Below are 18,983 nucleotides of genomic sequence, written 5' to 3'. Positions count from 1 at the left end.
CGTCTACACAATAATATCTTTTACTTTAAGCTGATATAGATTAACCTTAACTAAAATAGATTAAAATTAAAATTAATTGGTACTAAGTTAGAAGGAAAGAAAAGAGGGAAGATGGGGAACATAGCATGCCCCTAGATTTGTTGCTAATATAATCATCACGGGAAATCTGGATAATGGGTTACAGATCCGGCGTCGTTTTGGCTCCATAAGTCCATATCTACCCTTGAACCGCCACGTACCGTTACACATTCCACAAATGGCAATCCTTCGCCGGCGGGAACCACGTGGCATAACTGAAGGCGCTTTTACGGACTTAACCTGAAGGGCAGGGAAACTTGTGGCTGAGATTTGAAGATGGTGAGGGAGAAAACTGGCCAATAGCAAAAAAACTATTAAACAAATAAGGGAAAAAGCGCACTGGTGGGGTTTACTTGAAACGGCCACTAAATCGCCGCCACTTGGCAACAGCCAGTGCATCTCTCCGTTCTGTATACCACCGTTCACTCTTTCCAGCCTCAAACTAAACTCCTCTAATTTCTATTGATTTTCAATTTTTCTCAAGGAAAATAATGAATCCACATGAAATTGTAGTGGCTGAGATTTCTCCTTACTTCTTCCTCGAGCTGTAGTTTTCTGGTATTTTAGTTCTCACCAAAAGAAATAAGCATCCTTTCGCTTTTTTCTGCCTTGCTTTCTTCGACTTTTCTTCACCCGAAATAGAAAGACTGTTTATTCCCAAATTATGCTGATTCTGATCTTCTCATAGCCGGAAGCAACGAGTTCTCCGACGAGTTTCCGGAGAACCCATTTTCATGCGTCATCGTTGCTCCCAGTGTTCTCATCCTCCATGGCTATCTCAAGGTATTTCTATTTTCTACTCCATTTGTAGGGATTTCCTTCTCTACTCTCCGTTTTGCTTCCTTTAAAGACTCTGATCAGCTGAGCTTAAAATCATTTTCTTTATACGCAGCTGAGTAGTGAGACAAAAGAAAAGTGATTGAATTCTTTTTTCTTCTTCTTGGCAACCAAACAAAAGGTAAAGAATTAATATTTTTTATTAAATCTGATTTCTTTTGGCTGTTAATGATGTGTGGAAGTGTGCTGTTGATTACTAATTAAAGCTTATTTCTTTTCATTTCTCGATAGGTTTCGGCGTCTGCGGGTTCGTTTTGGTGAGGATTCTGAATAATGGAATTTTCTTTTAAGTTCATTGGAAGAAGCCGTTTCTTCTCTCTGTTACGGTGGATACTTGATTTATTTTTTTTACATTTAAAATTTTAATTTCCTAGAGATTTTAGCTTTCACCCTATGTTTACTATGTGATTGGTTAAAATACTTGGTAATATTAACTGGAATAGCAATAAAAATCAGAGACGGATCTCTATCGATTGTTGTTGGCTTTGGTGTTTTTGCAGTAGTAAATAGAAGTCATCAGGTTGTGGTGTTCAAAAACGGCTTTGCTATTGTATTACTTGAAAAAATGAAAGGATGTTTTGTTTTACCGGTTGCTCGATAGAGAGGATCTGAAGCAGCGGTGACGCTGCCGAGGTCCTGTCAATGGACATGCACTCCTCTGGAGAAGAACTCGTTATTAAGGTATCGAATTTCAAAATGAATTCTCTTTCTTTTGCTTTTAAATTATGCTTATGGAATTGTGAAAATGCAGTTTTTGTATTGAACTCTTATGTCGAATGATAGACTAGGAAGCCTTATACTATTACTAAACAACGCGAAAGATGGACTGAGGAGGAGCATGATAGGTTCCTAGAGGCCTTGAAGCTCTATGGACGAGCTTGGCAACGCATTGAAGGTTTTCACTTGCTTGTCCCTCTTAGTTTTTTTTTTTACGGTGGGGGGCTGAAGAAAAGTAATATTTCAATTTCTGCTGTCATTTTAGAACTATTGTTTTGTTGATAGAGGTTAAGATTTATTGGATATGTTTGTTAGGACTGACAAACGAAACACCTTTGTTATTTATTGTCGTAATTGGAGATCTTTTTCCCTTTTCCATTTTCGTGGTGATTTGCAGAACACATAGGAACAAAGACTGCAGTGCAGATCAGGAGTCATGCTCAAAAGTTCTTTTCAAAGGTCATTTGGTGCCTTCTTGTTTATGCTTATGCCTATGTTCAATGTATTTTCTGCTGCCTAAATCTTGTTTCTTCTTGAATGGTTGTGAAATCTTACTGATATCCTCTAATTTTCTTTTCCCCTTGTATAAGCAATTTTTTTATTTAAAACAAAAAAGGCGATATAAGAAGTTTCCATGGTACATTCAACAAACAGATTGAGGATAAAGAATTAATACCTGATATATGAAGAGATTGCATTGCTATCTGTTCCAAAAACATCAATCGTTTATCACTCAAAAATATAACCAATTATGTGAAGAAGCACACTGAAGTTTATTTATTAATATCTAGAAAAGGTAGAAACTTTGAGTTAAATGAGAATCTGAGCTGCTGAATACCAGTTTCTTAAAACCATATTTAGGGTGAGTCTTTAGCATCTCTACAAATTTGGTTTGGAGATGTCGGCAATTTGGATTCTATTTATGTAGTCTCTGTACGAGATTGGCTGCGCAAGATGACTTATCATCCTTGGAGTGTGATCTGTAATTGAAAAAAAGGGCCATGTTTCATTTTTAAGATGTTAAAAATAGTTACTTATCAATATGTATATCTCCAGCTTTTAATGCACAAGGCATACACTTGATTGGTCGCTTTTGAACTTGCTAATGTAATTTCGTAGTTAATCTACCACCGCTTTTGTTTGATTTGAAGATGTTGATCTTACCTTGCCAAATGATCATATTTAAAGTCAGAGTGGAATAAATTGAGTAGTTAATGCTAGCGGGGACAGAAAATTTCTTAGAGTGAAGGATATAGTTTGTTGAATACTAGGGTGAGTGGACGTGTTTAGATTACTGGTGTAAATCTCTTTAATTTTTTCTTCCATTTCTGGGATTTGATAAAGTTTGAGGATCATACATCTATAAAGATAAGTCCTTTCTTGGTAGTGTGGAACATAAAATTCTGATCTGCATATTTTTCTTTCATCAGAAAGATTATACCTACTAGGCGATAATACAGGGATCAATCTTCCCGATAGTACCTTAAGTTTTGCAGCCAAAGCTTAGCAGCGGCATGTCTGTTAGATGTGCCTTGTAGCTGATTATGATGTTAGACTTGAGGTATGCATCCCCATAGATCCATCTTAAGAGATTTTCCTTCTTTAGTGAATGTGGTATACATCTTCAGTCATAGGAATCACTCATAAAATTTTACAGGATTATTCTTTTAAAGGCCTATTTTCTGCAGGTTATTGGCAGTCACCTGCCAGTTATGTGAAAATTAGGTACATGGTAATGCATTTCTTCTTCCTTTTTGTTTCCTTTCAAATTTTTGATTTTACAATCAAATGCTCACACTGTTGGTAGTAGTTTCCAACGTTTTTATCTCGATTAGCTCATAATCGATGAATCTTACCAGCAAGGTTAGCGAACCAAGATTTTTCAAGACTATTATGATTAAAGCTTTGTTAAATACTTTCTTCAGTCTAAAGTACAAACCATCAGTTATCTCAATTTGACATGAAAAAGAACATCATGGATAGTTTGATTCACATTATACGGATAAGTCGGTATTATGAAAGATTAAACTTATTTATGCAGAACTTAAACAGCAATTCTTTAGAAATAAATGGTAATTTTCTTTGCATCTATATAGACTAATCCTCTCCCTCCCTCTATGAATTCATTTAAAAGTTCTTTTTGGAAAAGGGGGTTGGTTTAACCAAGCAGAACTGACTGCTTGGCTAAACCAACCCCCTTTTTTTATTTGGTCAATCTTTTGTGTATATATATGTTCAACTGTAGACTGTGTGTATGCCTGCTACATTTCTCTTCTTTAATTTTCATTTTATTGATACTACTGACGACATTCTCAGCTGGAGAAGGAGGCACTTGCTAAAGGTGTACCAATAAGTCAAGCTCTTGACATAGAAATTCCACCTCCACGCCCTAAAAGAAAGCCAAGCAATCCTTATCCTCGAAAAACCGGTGTTGCTCACACAGTTCAAGAGGGCGCAAAGGATGGAAAATCCAAAATGCTGATATCTTCTTTGTGTTGCAAGCAAGTGTTGGACTTGGAGAATGAACCACTTCTCGAGGTTACTTTCTCCTCCTCACCTAGTTTATTCATGCCCTTAATTATGTTTTTTTATATTTTTGCCTAAGCTTCAAATGTATCTTGTTTGTCAGAGACCTAATGGAGATGAAAAGGCAACCAATCTGAAAGAAAACCAAGATGAGAGTTGCTCCAAGGTCTTCACTCGTCCCCTTGAAGCAAACTGCTCCTCTGCGTCTTCCATGAATAAGAATTTTATACCAAGATCAGTAGCACTCATAAACTCTTGCACATTTAGGGAGTTTGTACCTTCTCTAAAAGAGGTAATAAATCATGACAAACATGAATACTGCGTCACTCTTGAGCTTGAAAGTTATAAAGCTTATAAACTTATTGTCCAGCAGACAATTCATGATAATGGAACAAGTAAGGCTTCAAACTTGGAGAGTTCTTGCACTTCATATCAGAAACCAGCTCAAGGCCAGAGAAAAGATGGTTCGGATGGTGTTTTATGCGCAGATGAGATGCAAGCCACTCAAAATTATACTCGACATGTTGCAGTGCATGTCCTAGATGGAGGCCTGAAAACATGTGCTCAAAATACTTCCCTGGATATGTCATTTCAGGATTCTGTATTTCACGCTAATGGCGATGTTCATGGACCTAACTTGTTTACAAATCCAGCAGCATCTGCAACTACCGAACATCAGAATACTGCCCCAAGATCTACTCATCAGGCATTGTCACCTTTTCATACTCCCTTTTTTCATCTTCACCGCAATCAAGAGGACTGTCAGTCATTTCTACATGTCTCCACTTTTTCCAGTCTCATTGTATCTACTTTGTTACAGAATCCAGCTGCTCATGCTGCAGCAAGCTTTGCATCTACATTTTGGCCATATGCAAATGTTGATAGTTCTGGCGATTCTCCCACAAGCGGCCTAGGTGGTTTCCCACCTAGACAACTGAACTCTGCTCCTGGTATGGCTGCAATTGCGGCTGCAACTGTAGCAGCTGCCACTGCATGGTGGGCCGCCCATGGACTGCTTCCTGTATGTGCTTCTCTTCACCCGGGCTTTACCTGTGCTCCTGCATTCACTGCTGCAGTTCCACCAATGGAGAATGGTCAAGCTCCAACTGCAAAGATGGAACACAATGATAAAACTGATCAACCTCTCTCCATGCAGGACAAGCAACTAGACCCTGAATACTCTGAAGCTTTGCAAGATCAGCAGTCACCATCTAAATCACCTACTTCTTCATCGCATTGTGAAGAGAGAGGAGATGCAAAAGTGAATACTGGAGTGAAAGCTACCGATGATGAGAAGGCTGCCGAAGTAATTGAACCTCAGGATGCAAATAAAACGAAGAACATAAAACAAGTTGACCGCTCCTCATGTGGCTCCAATACAACTTCAAGCAGTGAGGTAGAGACAGATGTGTTAGAAAAACATGAAAAAGACAAGGAAGATCCAAACGATGGCGACGCAAATCATCCACAAGTCGAATGTAACCGTCGAAGTAGAAGCAGTATCAACCCGAGTGATTCTTGGAATGGGGTATCTGAAGAGGTGAGTTGATGTGTCTATTTTCATATATAGCTTTAACTTAATTATTATTCTAGTTGCTTTGTGACATTGCAGCTCTATGGCTCCACTACTTATTTCAGGGGCGACAGGCTTTTCAAGCCCTCTTCTCCAGAGAGGTATTGCCACAAAGCTTTTCTCCTCCACACAAGGGCAAGAACAAGGGACAGCATAAGGAAAACGTAGGTGAACACAAGCAAAATCCAGTCGAGAAAGATGGAGAAACATCAGCTTTAGACCCCAACAGCTCGTGTTCTGATCATCCAGAAGTCATGAAAAACGCATCATCTAGAAATGAGAAGAACACTGCAGAAGAGGGCCTGCTGACGATTGGACTAGGACATTCGAAACCTAAGGCCAGCCGAACCGGATTTAAACCTTACAAAAGGTGTTCTGTGGAAGCCGAGGAAAACAGAGTGATGAACACCGGCAGTCAAAGCAAAGAGAAAGGCCCGAAGAGGGTATGCTTGGAACGGGAAGCTTCAACTTGAGTTTACATGCTAGATTGCATACGATGCACAAACGCAACGTTTGTTCGTTGCATGTAATCCCATAAGGCTTTCCCCCATATCTTATTTTCCGTTTCATATGTCGATTATAAAGACTCGCATCGCAGCTCATGAGACTTTTAGTGTAATGTTGTGTACCATCTAATATGTATGCCGTTGCTGCTAAGAACTCCTCTGAGATAGACGCATTAAAGTACAGAATCCGAATGGCCTTTAGTGTTGGCCTCTCTACTCAAAATACATGCCTTTTATCTTTGTTATTTTTCTCCTGCATCAAGCTGAAGCCTTTTTGATGCATCAAGCTGAAGACTTTTAGTGTGTTTGGTTCATTTATGTTCATGAACAAGCTCGTATACCCACTTCTCATTTCCTTTTATTTTTTTTTACATTTTAAATATTCGTAAAAGTATGGATTAAATTGAACACATAGTAAAAATTAAAATTTAAACTATAATTTTAAAAGGTTTAAGAGTTAGTGACATAATTTTACCATTTTTAGCTTGCAAAAGAAAGGCCAAAGCTAAAATTTGAACATATAGACTAGCAATATACTAACATTAAACAAATACGTTCATAAACGCTGAATGGACTTATTCAAAAACATATAAACGAACATGTTCATAAACATTAAGCGAATATGTTTGCGAACAATAAATAAATGAACAGAATACATTCAAAAAAAAAAAAAAGCAAATAATACTAAAAATTTAAATGAACATATAAATGTTGGCTTTAGTTTTAGTTTCGTTTACTCTTGTTTCATCTCTTAATCAACCAGCCATGGCTTTTGAACAGTCCCTTTTGATCCCAAATCAGTGCAATGACAAGGGCGGCAGTCTTCACATCCCATTTCCGTTTCATTTGAACGTTTCTTGTCCATCAGTTCCACCGCTTTCCACCTTTCTTGCTTGAATTCAACTGCCCTTTACCTCCACGTCGGCGGTGAAACATATCGGGTTCTCGATTTCTTCTCCGACGGTGTACTTGTTGACTTCCATGAAACCTCCGGTTGTCGTCAATAGAACGACCTGAACGCCTTCGGTTTCACCAAAAACGACTACTTTGGTATCTCGAGTGACAACGTTATAGGCTTATACGATTGTGAAGACTCTTCCTTGTGTAAAGTTGGTTGTGAAACAAACGACTTGCCCGGTTGTGATGGCAACACTGGCGGCTCCCTCGGTTGCTTCCATCCGCTTTCCGATCATACCATCTGGCATTCCGGTGATGGTTTTTCGAGTTTTTCCAAGTTTGGGTGCAGAGGATTTTCGTCATGGCTAGTTTCCCGGCGAACCAACACCGGAAAACGTTGCGTTAAGTTGGAGTGGGCAGTTCCTAGAAATTCGTCCCGTAGAGTTTGTGCTAGTGATGCTGATATGGTGAATGCCACTGCAGTCGAAGCAGGAATCAGGTGCTTGTGCAAGGATGGATTCGTAGGTGATGGATTTGCCAATGGAGCTGGATGCTTCAAATGTAAGTGGTTTAATATTCATTTTTGAGTAATCAAATCAGGTTGATTCGTAGTTAAATGAGTGTCATTTTCCCTGTTCTGTATGAATCCGCCATTGACAGCCTGCATCAAGGAGGGGCAAGAATCATATGGAGAGGAGTGTGACAGTCCAAAACATGGTCAAAGAAAACTTGTAATTTTGGCTGGTATGTTATTTTCTGAGATTTGATTATTTTGTTAAACATTATTAGAATTGATATATCATAGTATCATACTATATTTGCCATGTAGGTGTTCCTGCTCTTCTTTTCATCCTCGTCTTCTTGTTTTATTCCTCTGCATACTGAGACGACCGGTTAAGCAAGGCGCTTTTCACCTAGAGCAAAACCATTATCACGGTACCATGTCGTTTCGGAAAGCTTGTTGGACTAGATTGTTTACTTACAGAGAGCTAGGCGAAGCAACCCGAGCACTCGAAGACGGTCAGAAGCTCGTAAACGGCACAAAAGGTTCAATCCATGCTGGGGTCCTTGGTTCGCATATAGCTGTGCAGAAGGTGCGGTGCGAGACCGAAAGAGAACTAATCTATGTCCTATCGAGAATTGATCTTCTATCATCTGTTTACATAGGAATTTAGCTCGAGTACTCAGATGTTGTATTGAGTCCACTTACACCATAACGGTGGTGTATGGATATCCTGCAAATGGCACCTTAGAGGAACATCTGCAAAATAGCAGGGGACAAAATTTGGTCTGGATTGGTACAAAAGGCTGAGCATAGCTGCTGAAACCGCAAGTGTCCTAGCATACTTGCAATATGAGATTTCTCCACCTATATTTCACCGTGGCCTCAAATCATCCGGCTACAACTTTCTTGATGTGGACTTCTCAGTTAAGGTTGCTGGCTTTGCACTGCTTAGCTCCGGGTCCGGAAATGGTTCGAACCTATGCAACAACTACGGATCTCCCTACAAGAACGATGTCTACGACTTTGGTTTGTTATTGTTAAAGATAATATCAGGCACCAGCTATTCAGACATGCCAAGGGTAGCCACGGAGAAAATCAAAAGTGGGAAGCTAGAAGAAATAGTGGATCCATCTCTTTACTACCATGAGCAGCCGATAGCTCGCAGAGAGCAGATAGAAATAGTAGCAGACATAGCAACCAGATGCTTATTGTTTGGTGGAGATGGCAAAATCGGAATGATCGATGTCACGAAGGAGCTGTTTCACCTTGCAAAAGAAAACATTGGAGGAAGCAAAATGGGACCTGGATTGGAAGAAATATTTTCGAATTCAGCTTCAGATGATATCCATGTCTCCTGACTCTATACATGTTCCTTAATTGCATCTGTTCATAAAACCATCCCAACCCAGAAATTTCAGTTTAGTCCATTTCAGCTGCAAGTATGCCATTTTACCTGCATTCACATCTGATTGCATATGTATACAGATTATATGTACATCTTGTGGATTCAGTACTTTGTTATGAAATTACATTAGTTTTTGCTTCTACGTAATGTATATCACTAATATGATTATGCTTGTCTTCAAAACCATCAAATAATCTAGTCCAATACATCTATATGTCCGGTAAGAAAATCGAGTCCGATTTAGAGTTTCGAATTTAGGGTCGCGAAATTGCACTAAAATAAGGTGACTGCTTGCTTCTATATGAAAGGTGGAAGCTTTAGAAACTTCTTTATTTTTAACCATTCAATATAACCATTTTTAGCAGAAAATGAACTATATTTACTAGCAAAAGCCTAGCCAGAGAAAAAAAAAGGGAGAGCTGAGAAGATGAAGCATTGGGCAAAAGCCTTAAACCAAACCCCCTTTTTTTCCTCAACGACTGACACATGCAACTGCCTGCCTTGAAGCATTGACCAACCTGTTCTGTTTCCCTGTCCAAACTTTCAACACTCCCCATGCTATAAATATTTACGTAGCTTTAGGATCAACGCATCATTTCCCATTTCTCGTCCCTCAATAATCTGAAACTTTTTACTGAACCAAGGTACGTGCGTTGTTTTTCATTTTCTGCTCTGTTAGGATCACAATGGGAAGCCCTCTCTATAGTTTGTCTATTTATTTTATAGTACGATGCATTGCACGTTTCTTAAGCTCGAATTTCATGGCCGTATCATTTCTGGGTTTAAGTGCAAATGGCACAAGTTCCCCTGGATTTTGTTGTATCCTACTGAAATTTATGTTCAAGTTTTGAACTTTGGTTTTGCCTGAAAAGCAGCCATTTTTGTTTACTTTTATGTTGAGAAAAAGTGGCTACATAAGAATTACATTCTGTAAGAAAGTTGCTTTCTTGTTGATTTATCCATGAAAACGGATTGAATGTTTGATGCAAGTCGTTGTTCTTGTGGAAAAAAACAAGATGACCAACGTAGAAAGAACTGCATCTGGAAGTCCACGACAAGTACCCAAACTCAACGAGAGGATCCTTTCGTCTATGTCAAGGAGATCAGTTGCTGCATCCTTGGCATGATCTTGATATCGGTACCTATCCATTGATTGAATAATAGATTCGATGTTTGCGATATTGTCCGAATGAATTATCGGATTGCGAAACTGACATGTCACTAACATATTTGTCTGCAGGACCCGATGCGCCAAAAGTTTTCAACTGTGTATGTGTTTTCTCCAACTTTTCAAGTGCTAAAATTTCACTTGCATTACATTCATCCAGTCCCAGAGATACAAATCTTGTTTTGGACTTGGAAAAACTGGAGAAGTAACAGGCATTAGCATTTCTTACTGTGTATCAACAATGCTAATTGTTTGCTTGTTTCGATTTCTTGTTCGACCGGACAGGTTGTAGAGATATCGAAAGGTAGTAAGGTCAAATATGAACTCGACAAGAAGACCGGAATGATTCTGGTATGAGAAGATTTACATCCTACCAATATATAACTTCCCAGAACCCGGCAACCATGTGATCATATTGCTCTGTTTTCTAACTGTTCGAATGAATCTCAGGTCGATCGAGTTCTATATTCTTCGGTTGTATATCCTCACAACTACGGCTTCATCCCTCGCACGCTCTGTGAAGACAATGATCCCATGGATTGCTTGGTTATAATGCAGGTAAAACTACCTATCTGATCTTCCTCTATCCGACAACTTAGTATCCGACATGAAGTTCGTTTAGCCAAATTTAGTCCTAGAACTTTATTTTTGCATGCAACAATCATCTACAAGTGCTGAAATCATGTCATTTCTTTCGATAGGAGCCAGTTCTTCCTGGATGTTTCTTGCGAGCCAGAGCCCTCGGACTAATGCCCATGATCGATCAGGTACTATGATCGAGCCGGTTCTTGTTCCCTTCAGCATGTGTTAACCGTTAACATCATTATGTCATCCAGGGGGAGAAAGATGATAAGATCATTGCAGTTTGCGCTGATGATCCTGAGTACAAACATTACACCGACATCAAAGATCTTCCCCCTCACCGCCTCACCGAGATCAAGCGTTTCTTCGAAGACTGTATCCTTTCCTGTATCATAAACTCATTGTTCCTGATTGCGTAATCCATTTCATGTTCCCTTAACATCACACAGACAAGAAGAACGAGAACAAAGAGGTTGCGGTGAATGACATTTTACCTTCGAGCACTGCATATGAAGCCATCCAGCATTCAATGTAAGTCCTTCCATAAAAGGAACTGAACTCACAAGTGAGTTCCCATCTCTAAAGCTATGGTTCTATGGTGCAGGGACCTGTATTCGGAGTACCTTCTGCAAACCCTGAGGAATACCTAGGCTCAAAATGGCTAATTTCCAATGCATGATGCATACTAAATAAAACATCTTATTACCAATAAGAATTATTACTGGATTTAAACTCTCCTGTAAGAGAATAAAATTACAAATTTGAATGTTATCACATTTTGTTGTGATTGTGATATTTCCCTATTTGTCATCTTCTTGAGAGATTTGTTGGGTTCCAAATTCATAAAAACTGAAACGCATGGCAGCAAGGGCCATGCATCCCAAAATGGGCTCTGCCGATATAAAATGAATCTCACACTTACACATGGAAGAGAGATTAAGCCTTTAAACGAACCAAATGAATACGAACAATAGTATGTTTATGGTTGTTTGTTTAATTTTAGTCGAATAAACGAATAAATACGAATAACTAAACGAACAAAATTTCTTATTCATATTCGTTCGTTAAAGAATATAACTTATTCATACCTATTCATGTTCATTTATTAAAATGATAAACGAACGTAAATCACACAAAATCACGAAAGAGCTTCCGATTGAACTATTAAGATGGATGGAGATGATGATTGATTTATGGGTTCCCAACCACACTGTCCCGTTACATCAAAACGGTACACGTAGGATAAAAAACTATGGGGGATTCGGTTTTCACAACCGAAAGGGGCAACTTTTATGATTTGATTTGGATTTAACTTTCAGGCACTGGACGTGACATCATCATGGCGAAATGTCAACTATCTCCGGTGAAATCAAAAAAGGAATTTTGGGTCTTCCAAGTTAAATCCAGACCAGAGATTTAAGCAAAATTCGTTTTGGTCACATTGAAGATCCTCTAAATGTGAAACCATGAGAAGTTGTAATCCCCAAAGTGCATATGGATCACGCTTCCATCAGAATAAAGCTCATTTTTCCAGGTGGTCGGTCGTCCACACTTCGCCACTGTGATTCACTTTGATAGATTTCAATACTACACTTTATGTATCATCTGCAGTGGCAAAGTTTAGTGAGGGTGGACACGTGTTTATATTGAAATTCAAATTTTCTTCAATTAGTAATTTACTTTACTGATGATATCCATCTTAAAATTTAAGTTTTCTTCGATTAGTTACTTATTTTACGGACAATGTCCATCTTGAAATTTTATTTATACTTGTCCCGTATAAAAATTTTATGTTATTAACATGCGTGTGTTCATCATGAAAAATATTTATGGATCTGCATCGATAATAGGAAACTGGTGTACATATTCTAAACATTATTCATTCCAAGTTTAAACTAACATTTAATATCCAAATTAATCATTAATCTTATAGAAGAACTTGGAATTAATTACGCATTAAGTTTCTCGATTCCACTTTGCATTTAAATATATGTCATACAGAAATAAATAGCTTAATATCATTTAAGTAAAATCTAATATTTGAGTCTTTGTGTATATAGAAAATTCTGACTGAAAGACTCACCCATTAAAATAAGATTTACGACCCCGATCGATCCAGATTAATAAGAGAGAAACTTTAAAATTGGAGGGAAAAAAGGTCCTATCAAATTTGTTACTACCTTTGCCATAACTAAAATGTTAGAATCTAAAAGGTGAAGGGCATGGATTTGGTGTAAAAAGGCTAGCTAAGTGCGTCTATGTCTAAAGTTATTTCCCAAATGGGTTTCGTACAGCAAAATCTTGTGAAAAAGTAAGGGTTAGGTGGAGGCTTCTCTGCTAGAGCCGTTCATATAGATACCCAAGGTAGATATGCATGATCAAGAAAACAACAAGACATGCAAGATTAGACTTTTCTGTGCTGAAGAACAATAATTAAGGCAACTAGAGGAATAAAGAAGCAAGTGAATGAAGTGACAGCATCTCTATAAATGGTAATCTATAAAGTTTTGTAAAAATTACACATTTAGTATCTAAACTATCAATTTTAATCTATTTTAATACATAAACTTTTAATTTTTCAAAACTATACCTAAACTTTAGTTTTTGTTTCATTTTAGTATCCCACCATTAAAAACTTTAGTTTTTGTTTCGTTTTAGTACCCCGTTCAAAATTTAACGTTAAGTTTTGAAAAGATTGAGAGTTTAAGTACTAAAACATACCAAAATGGTAGTTTTGATAATAAATGCGTTAAGTTTTTAACGACATGGTACTAAAATGAAATGAAAATTAAAATTTAGGTATGATTTGAAAAAACGAAAATTTATGTACTAAAATATACCAAAACTGATATTGTATGTACTAAAAACGTAGTTTACCCTAATTTTTTTACTCAACTTTAACGGCAAAACTTTCGAGATAATGTTCTGGAAAAAATTAATTCACAAGATAATGCACTCCCCAGATTAATTGATCAAATAGGGTGAAATCCACAGTGTTGGTCGTAGGTCGCCATGCCTTCCGAGCGACCTACTAGGTCACCATGTCTTCCCGGCGAGCTACAAGAGATTGCATGTGTCATACACGTCCCAACACGCTGGGCATCCGAGGCCATCTGACCGAGCTATGCGAGAGTATCTGAGGCCATCTGACTGAGGCCATCCGAGCGAGCTATGCGAGGGAATTCGAGGGCAGCCAAGCGAGCTATGCGAGGGGCATCCGAGCGAGCGAGAAAGGGTAGGTCGCTCGGAGGGCATGGCGACCTATGTGTTGGGACGTGCATGTGCCATGCAACACGTTCATTCTCTCTGTTTGAGCAAGGGTAGGTCGCCCGGAGTGCATGGCGACCTACAAGGTCGCTCGGAAGGCATGGCGACCTACGCCCAACACTGTGGATTTCACCCTATTTGAGCAATTAATCTTGGGAGTGCATTAGCTCGTGAATAAATTTCTTCCAGAACATTATCTCGAAAGTTTTGCCCAACTTTAACTATGTTTTTGTTTTAGTCATTTAACTTTAAAAATATTAATTTAATCATTCAATTTCCATATTTTTATGTTTCTGGTCACTTCATTTTTAGTTATTTAATAATGTAATGACATATCGTGTAACACCCTTAACCCGTATACATCTCGATATATGAGTAAAAGATGTCACATCAATTTATAAAACATTCACTAAATTGAAATGCTAAAATTTTGTTTCATTTTAAAACGCTTCTATTTTAACTTTAAAAACTATTTTATGAATATCCTAAATTATAAATTAATATTTTGTTGTAGAAAAATTAATATGTTTATCAACCAGTGATTTTACCATTTAGAGCATTTTCGCAAATCATTTAAAACATAATAATATAAATATTCTTTTCATGCATAGATATTGATAAAACTAAACTAGGTAAAATAAAATAAAATGGTCCTAGTTTACTATTACAGACTATTTAAAATAAAGTTGATAAAATAGAACTACTGACATAATTATACATGCCACTAAAAGTCAAAAGTAACATCTTAGATGTCTTACTGATACCAATGATAGGTATGACTTCCAAAAAAGATACTCGGGAGGCTCTTTTCTACTTGTGCTCATTTCTATCAAAACCTACGCATGAAAATCATCATGCACTAAATATAACTTAGTGAGACAGTATTAACTTAAAGTGAGATAAATCATGAAAATATCATAAACATAAATAAAATAATTTTAAATAAAATATTAAACTGACAAATCGACTTATCCAAGTCAATTCCTTCACTGAGACCTAAAATTCATTTTAATTCATGAACTCATGAAAATTCTGATAAACAATATCTGATAAAATAATCATATCATGCTTTCTGTCAACTCGAAATCATTCAAAACTTTTATATTCATTTTCATAGCCTAATGCATATTTATGATAACACAAGGTACGTGAGTAAGGTGTGCATTATGCACAACATGGTGCCAAATCATAATTGATACTGAGATATGACGCACTTCAATGCAATCATAACCTGAACACCAACGGTGCTGAATATTGGTACACGAATGTACCAAAGCTAATCTGATACCTGAAAAGTACTCAACTAATGGCATGTCAAATGTACCAACAACTCTCAACATAACATACAATGTGTTTATGTATCATAATAAAATCATTTATTATTCAATAGTTGATAATTGTTAACGTCTAAAATTCATCATCATGTATATCATACTTGGGTAGTTCATACCATAAATCATTCATAAAACTGACATAAAATATTACGTAAATTTTTCATATTTAAGCTTTATAAATCATAATATAAAATAGAATGAGGTTGACTTATTGCAAGTCATCATCGATCATAATAATTAAATAAATAAATTGCAATCACCTTTGCCTCACTACTGAACCTTTTACGTGATATTCCCAATCACGTGTTTTTTCCTTTCCTTTCAGATCGACCGGATTGCTAGATTTATCAGGATTTAACAATTGGATATAATAACATAACATATTCAAACTATATGTTAGTATTAAACTAACATAATATAAACTTAAAAATATAAAAGTCTATAAAATTGAAAATCAATTACTTAATTGATATCAAACCAAATCATACTTCTCAACATGATTTCAAGTTTTCCAACGTACTTATAAATTCCCAAAAATATTTACTTTTCATTATTCATCCTTCACCCTTTACTTATTTCATAATCCAACCACTAAATTATGAATTCTTTTTAGAATTCATATCAACTTTCCCCTTTAATTCATAATAGCCCTTCACCATTATGATCATTTTACATTAATTACATAAAATCTCCCGCACCTCAATAAAATATTCAAATCAACACTTAAACATTCAAAAGCTTGCAAATGCATCCTAAACTTTCTTAAACTTTGTCAATTCAACCTCCAATCTCTATAAACTTGTAATTTGATTCGAACTTAATAATCAAACAAAAATTTCAGGATGCTTCCAGAATTTCCGGAATTGTCCTAATTTACCCAAATGATACTTTTACATTTACTAACTTGTAAACAAGTCCCCATTTTCTTAGGACCTTTCGAATTTCATCCCAAACTTTTACCAAATTTGCAAGTTGGTTCCAAATAACTTCCCAACATAATTTTCCAACATCTCAATACTAAGTATTATCATTGAATACTCCAAATCTCACATGTATCCAATAATGTCCCAATATCCTTAAAACTTGTAAACTAGTTTTCACTTTCAAGGTTCTAAATTGATCCAAATCAATCTCCAATTCACATAGAATACTTCTAATATCATTTCTAAACCATAGAAAATTTGTCAACATTTTTCTCTTAATATTTTCCCTATGGCTGAATTCCCCATGTCACTTTTGGGGGATTTTTTGTCCAATTCCAACCATGAATTGAACCTCCTATGATCAATTTCATGCATTTCGAATCATCACAACATTAAATTACATCAAAATCCTAATATTTTCAAAAACCCTAATTAAGCCAAACCTTATATATGCATGTACAATTAATTTTAATCATCATACATGCTTTAAAAATAATCACCAACATCAAAAACATAAAAAATCTTCATCAATTCTTCAATATCACCAAACCCTCCTTAAACCCTTATCATCAAATCTCAACACACAAGCATACTCACCATGCAATATTTACATCAATTGGTAGAGAATTTCATGTAGGTTTCTAATAGCTTAATCCAAAAATCAAAATAAAAAATCATACCTTGAAGCTTAGTAGGTTTCGACCAAAAGAGATAAACAAGCTGAAAATTATGTCTTCGTCTTGATTATTCTAGTATTTAAATGATAATACACTTGCCATTTATCTAATTTAATTGAATTTAAAATTCAGTTAATGAGAAATTACAAAAATACCATTAATGAATCTTGAAAATTTCCAAATCCAATTGTATTATCTTCCATTAAAATATTCATTGGTCAAAGATGAATAAATTTGGCTTTGATTTTCTAATTCGGCCACACAATTTTTAAAAATTGCATTTTAGTCACTAAAATTCCACTATTTAGTCAAATATGAAAAATTACATTGTTATGAGCCACATTTCTCTGATCTAAAATATGGAAATAATATTTCCAATCATTTTCTAACATTCTTCAAATTTTCATGAAATTCCGATTCAATTCGATTATCTGATTTCAGTACCGAACTTTATCGCTTTATAACTTTTAGCACAAATACCGTACCAAAAATATGATTCCCACAAAAATCCTTGTTTTAGGCCAAAATTTTCATTTACGGGCTAAAATATATCACTTTTTAAAATTATATCTTTGGTCCCTAAACTTTTCAAAGTTTACACTTTAACCACCAAACTTTAAAATATTATTTTAATCACTAGATAAAATTTAGAGTATTATATCGTCTATCTTTTAAAATTTTTGCGTATGCATCTTCCAATACCTACAGTTGGGAAGTGAAGAAGGAAGAGACAAGTAATAAATCATGATCCTATGATAATCAGACGATGAGGATTGTAGATCAATTTATTTTTTTCAATATTTTAAATTGAAATTATACGAATTTTAAGAATATTTTGGGAAAATTGAAAATAACATAGTGGTATAAGACAATAAAATAAGTTTACTAATTTTTAAGGTGATCAAAGAAGATATCGGAGAACAATGATATTGACAGTTGTATAAGATGGAGATAAAACTCTAAGGGGGTGTTTGGTTCAAGGAATGTGGGATTCCCATGGGATGGGAATCCCACATTCCCATGTTTGGTTGACCGGGAATCTCATTCCCGGTAATGTTTTATTACCAATAGTAGATTTTTTGGGGTATATTACCGGGAATGTCATTACCTCCCTTCCCTTAGGTATTGTAACATTACTGGCGTTTTGGACTAAAATGCCCTTAAATTATTATTTTTTTTCAAAAATATCATTCTTCTGTCATTGAATAATAAAAATTCTACGAATGTTAAATTACAAATTTATCCTTAAATTATTTTAGATTTACAAAAAAAGTCTATAATTAAAATTTTTATGAAGTTAGGAGTTAATTTTTTTTACCCTTTCATTAAACATTTTATATTTTTAATTTTGTAAAAAATTATATAAATATATGAATTTAATTTTTTAAAGAAAATATATAAATATTTTACAATTTGTAATATTATAAAATATATAATAAGGACAATTTGGTCAAATATACATTCCAATAATCTTTTATTCATTTGACCAAACACGGTAATCTTACATTCCTGCTAAACCAACCAAACACAAAATACAACATTCCCAGTAATCCTATTCCCTGGTAATCTTTTATTCCCACTGGTAATCTTACATTCCGTGAACCAAACGCACCCTAAGAGTCCTAAAGTTATTAAGATGTTAAAATGAAAAAAAAAATTGACTTCTACGTAAGTAAAATATAGGTCACATAACCCTATTATTTCTGATTTAACACACGAGTGAAAAAAATAATTCAAAAGTTGAGTGATCAAATTGTATCTTTTCAAAGTTTAGTGACTCAAATAGGAATATGGTTAAAGTTGTGTGATGAAAAGCGTACTTTACCCTGAGAAAACCTAGCTTAGCTTTGTCTAAATACGATGACAAGGACAAAAGAGAGCTTGCAAGATATAGCTGTAATGAATCGATGAAAGAATAGTTACCTATCATCACTAATGACTCGAACAACACATTTAATTTATGATTTGCCTCCTGCATACCAAACTAC

At 35.8% G+C, this 18,983-nt stretch overlaps 1 protein-coding gene and 2 pseudogenes across 7 annotated transcripts; all 3 read left to right on the top strand.

Moving 5' to 3' along the window:
- The first annotated feature begins 559 nt into the window (after nt 1-559).
- Nucleotides 560-6,484, top strand: LOC120131201 (protein LATE ELONGATED HYPOCOTYL-like). Of its 7 annotated transcripts, XM_039148249.1 has the most exons (9): nt 971-1,036; nt 1,517-1,596; nt 1,699-1,810; nt 2,030-2,091; nt 3,949-4,170; nt 4,262-4,450; nt 4,532-4,864; nt 4,979-5,698; nt 5,797-6,452. In XM_039148249.1, exons 2-9 carry the CDS (start codon nt 1,558-1,560, stop codon nt 6,202-6,204), a joined length of 2,085 nt encoding a protein of 694 aa, XP_039004180.1. In that variant the 5' UTR covers nt 971-1,036; nt 1,517-1,557; the 3' UTR covers nt 6,205-6,452. The 7 variants fall into 7 exon arrangements, with proteins under 7 accessions (XP_039004176.1, XP_039004177.1, XP_039004180.1 ...); XM_039148245.1 differs by adding an exon at nt 560-861 and having other exon boundaries at nt 4,262-5,698; nt 5,797-6,484; XM_039148248.1 differs by having other exon boundaries at nt 4,532-5,698.
- A 461-nt stretch (nt 6,485-6,945) lies between these two features.
- LOC120131217 lies at nt 6,946-9,016 on the top strand (annotated as a pseudogene).
- Nucleotides 9,017-10,060: 1,044 nt separating this feature from the next.
- LOC120131125 lies at nt 10,061-11,446 on the top strand (annotated as a pseudogene).
- The last annotated feature ends 7,537 nt before the right edge of the window (nt 11,447-18,983 follow it).

Source organism: Hibiscus syriacus, unplaced genomic scaffold (genome assembly GCF_006381635.1).
Source record: "Hibiscus syriacus cultivar Baekdansim isolate YM2019G1 unplaced genomic scaffold, ASM638163v2 tig00110549_pilon, whole genome shotgun sequence".
Lineage (NCBI taxonomy): Eukaryota > Viridiplantae > Streptophyta > Magnoliopsida > Malvales > Malvaceae > Hibiscus > Hibiscus syriacus.
Note: the sequence above shows the minus strand (reverse complement) of the source record. Positions and strands in the feature narration are given on the sequence as shown.